This window comes from Xenopus tropicalis, chromosome 1 (genome assembly GCF_000004195.4).
Source record: "Xenopus tropicalis strain Nigerian chromosome 1, UCB_Xtro_10.0, whole genome shotgun sequence".
Taxonomy (NCBI): Eukaryota; Metazoa; Chordata; class Amphibia; order Anura; family Pipidae; genus Xenopus; species Xenopus tropicalis.
In genome coordinates this window covers 140,817,042-140,820,851 of record NC_030677.2, presented here as the reverse complement: position 1 = coordinate 140,820,851, position 3,810 = coordinate 140,817,042, and the positions used below count along the sequence as shown (strand labels likewise).

At 40.8% G+C, this 3,810-nt stretch overlaps 1 gene segment (V, D, J or C); it reads left to right on the top strand.

The window, feature by feature from the left end:
• Nucleotides 1–3,324: 3,324 nt before the first annotated feature.
• On the top strand, nt 3,325–3,810 carry LOC116412158. The segment is given in 2 exon segments: nt 3,325–3,370; nt 3,449–3,810. Coding segments are annotated over 2 exon segments (408 nt in total).

Below are 3,810 nucleotides of genomic sequence, written 5' to 3'. Positions count from 1 at the left end.
AGACAACAAGGGCTTTCTGGAAAAAACGGTCCACATGAGTTATAGGTATGTTTGGAGGTAGAATCATTTAATGAAAAGTATTATTTTACTGTCAGTATCACTTTTACTTCCGCCCCCCTCCCCCAGGGCTACTCCCTCAATGGCCTCTCCCATCAGTGTGCCCCCCAATACATAGGTGCCCAGGGCCCCCTTAACACATTGCTGGCCAGTGTGCCCCCCCAAACACATTGCTGGCCAGTGTGCCCCCCCAAACACATTGCTGGCCAGTGTGCCCCCCAAACACATTGCTGGTCAGTGTGCCCCCCAAACACATTGCTGGCCAGTGTGCCCCCCAAACACATTGGTGTCCAGTGTGCCCCCCAAACACATTCCTGGCCAGTGTGCCCCCCCAAACACATTGCTGGCTAGTGTGCCCCCCCAAACACATTGCTGGCCAGTGTGCCCCCCAAACACATTGCTGGCCATTTATGTCCTGGGCTGAGGTGACAGATGTCTCTAAGGACCACATATGTAGATGCATCCCTTTGTATTCAGTGTAATTGGTGAGCTCATCTCCCCATTCTGCAAAGTAAGAACCAGATTCCCAAATTGTTCAGTTAGAGGCAATAGTTTAAGAATAACTCATCCAGTTTTCCAGTAGTAGTAGTCCAGACTACTTGGCGCAGGTATTGCACTTACTTACTGTATGTTGCAACTACATGTATAGGATCCCTTATCCAGAAACCCGTTATCCAGAAAGTTCCAAATTACAGAAAGGCTATGTCCCATAGACTCCATTATAAACAAATAATTCAAATTTTTAAAAATGATTTCCTTTTTCTCTGTAATAATAAAACAGTACCTTGTACTTGATCTCAGCTAAGATATAATTAATCCTTATTGGATGCAAAACAATCCTATTGGGTTTATTCAATATTTGAATGATTTTTAGCCGACTTATGGTATGGAGAACCAAATTATGGAAAGAGCCCTTATCCGGAAAGCCCCAGGTCCCGAGCATTCTGGATAACAGGTCCCATACCTGTACTGTGTTATCTTTTGGCATTACTTACCTTTGACAGTGGTACATGTTCTACTAGAATTTCTGTCCTTTTAGTAGACAGTGTAATGTACCATTCTGTTCTATTTGAATTTTCTGCTTCACAATCTTTAGAATAACCATTTGAAATCTAAAGTAAAGAAAGCTGAGGATATGGTTTAATTACGTAAGGTTAAAAAATTGAATAGGGATAAACAGGACTATGAGGAGGCTAGAGTTTACATGAGAAGTCGCTTTGACCTGAAAAAATGTAATACAAACATTTCAAAGCAACAGAGATCAATATTAAAAGGACATTTAAACATGTTAGGTTTACTAGCACTGATGATGACTCTCTTGTCACAGACAATAGTGCCTGTTTCTGCTCCTCTTTGTCCTCTGCTTCTCCTCAGCATGACTGGTAGTCTAGAGCAGCTGAACTATTCAATGACATTGGGTCTAATTCGAGACCATCCAGGTTCTGCAGCTCCTTTAAGATGGACGCTCCTGCATTGATCTCTGAGCGACATGACCGACTACAACGAAAAAACAGAGGTACTTACAGAAACAAGGATCCACACGATCCAGGGGAAAACGGAAGCCCTTCACATGGCGATCTTTTGAATTTGTCTTCAAAAGATTTGACTGGTGCTCAGTTATCCCTATTATCAAAGGGCCTCTCATTTTCCCCATCTAGAAATTTTGATATATTGGAAAATCTAATTGATTTAAACAAATTTGTGCGTGAATTAGTTTTGAGGAAACATTTCTTTGGTAGTGATGTTAATGGCAGTGTTGAGGACACGGGAGCACACCATGATGGTGATATACAGGACAATAGCGGCAATGAATTTCCCTTTTCCTACTCAACTCTATACCAAGGTAACAACAATGAAACAACCGGCGTTGATTATGATTTTAGGGATAAGCAGTGCTTGCAGGCTTTGCATTCCTTACAGGGTGAGTGTGGCTGTCTTCCCATAAAGTTGGGGTGGATGGAGTTATATCTGATAGGTTACGTTTGGGGTCTGATTTCTATCCCATTCAGTTAAGGGGCAATGCGGTGGATGTGTTCCAGGATTTGGTTGAATGTAGTTTAATTGATCTAAAGGCTACATCAAATAACCATCCAATGCGCTCCAACCTGACGAGGGAAGAACGCAATGCATTGAAACAATTGAGGGAAGATTCTTCTCTGGTTATAAAAAATGCTGCCAAAGGTGGGATGGTTGTTGTGCTAGATGTGGATATGTATAAGGGAGAGGTCATGTGACAATTAAATGATACCTCCACTTATTCAGTTTTGAAATCTGATCCCACCAACCCTTTAACCACTATCTTTAAAAAATTGGTATGTGAGGCACACGCTAATGGTCTGATTAGTAGCAGGGTTAGGGATTATTTGGTTCCGGTTACCACAAAAATTCCCATTTTTCACCATTTGCCTAAAGTGCACAAGTCCAACGCCCCCCTGTTGGTAGACCAATAGTATCAGGTATTTGATCCCTTAATGAGAGACTGTCTGAGTTTATGGATTTGTTTTTACAACCTTTGGTTTCACGTTTATTTTCTTATACATGTGTTTGAGAGACATGACAGCATGTCTCTCAAACATATTTATATATCATATAAATATATTTTTATCTCCAGGCATTTCTGCACACATGGCTAGATTTATGATCATATTTTTTTTCAAGAATGATGGTTACTATCTGTTGGAAACACTGGCATAAAAACAAGGCAACAACAAGCATGCTATGAATTAAAAATAAATTTTTAGCGCATGTGGCACAGTGACAGGCATGATGATGTTGGAGCTCAGCGCTACCACCGTTACATCACTGGGTCATGTCAAATGAATTGGCACAACCATACAGTACCCCCTTCCACCTGACAAGGTTTTCAAGAAATTTTCTGTAAAATTCTTACAGCAGATGAGGAACATGAATATTTCCGTTAATCCAAGCAGGCTGAACATTCACATCGGTCCTACTCACAAGCCTTTTAGAAAGCTCATTTTAAGCACAGAAACCCCCTGGTACACCCATAAAACCATAAGTATTAAAACGCTTGAATATTTTTAGATATTAATTATATATAATTGGCAGGGCACTTGTTATTACTGAGTTCAACTTCAAAAAATTAATAAAATAGTTTGTACCAGAGAGCTTATCTATATACCCACCTGCTCCTTTGCATACAGATGTTATATGTAAATTACCAGGCAGCTTCCTATTGAAATGTCACTTATGGATAATGTCTCCCCACACTCTGAGAGAAGTCTGAATAGTGTGCTTCTTTGAAATATGAAGATTCTCCTGTGGTTTATTGTGGTTTTGTCCTTAGTGCAATGTAAGTTTAATTCTAAACTAACATCAACATTTCATAAAAATAATCTGTTCCCTTTAACTTTTCCTTTATTATGTGTAGGTGTGACATGTCAGATCTCCCTGACACAGCCCGGTGCTGTCATTGTGAAGCCATCAGAGGTTCTTCAGCTGCCCTGTAAAGTGATCGGAGCCTCCCTCACTGACAGCTCCAAAGTAGCGTCTGTTAACTGGGTCCGTCAGCCTGCGGGGAAAGGGCTGGAATGGCTGGGAATAATATGGCACAATGCTGATACACGCTATGCCCAGTCCTTGCAGGGACGTATCACAGTATCAAGAGACACAAATAAGGGAGAAGTTTATTTAAAACTCACTGGAATGAAACCAGAGGAAACTGCTGTTTATTACTGTGCTAGAGAAGCACAGTGGGACATATATTATGAAAGAACGTATAAAAATGAATGA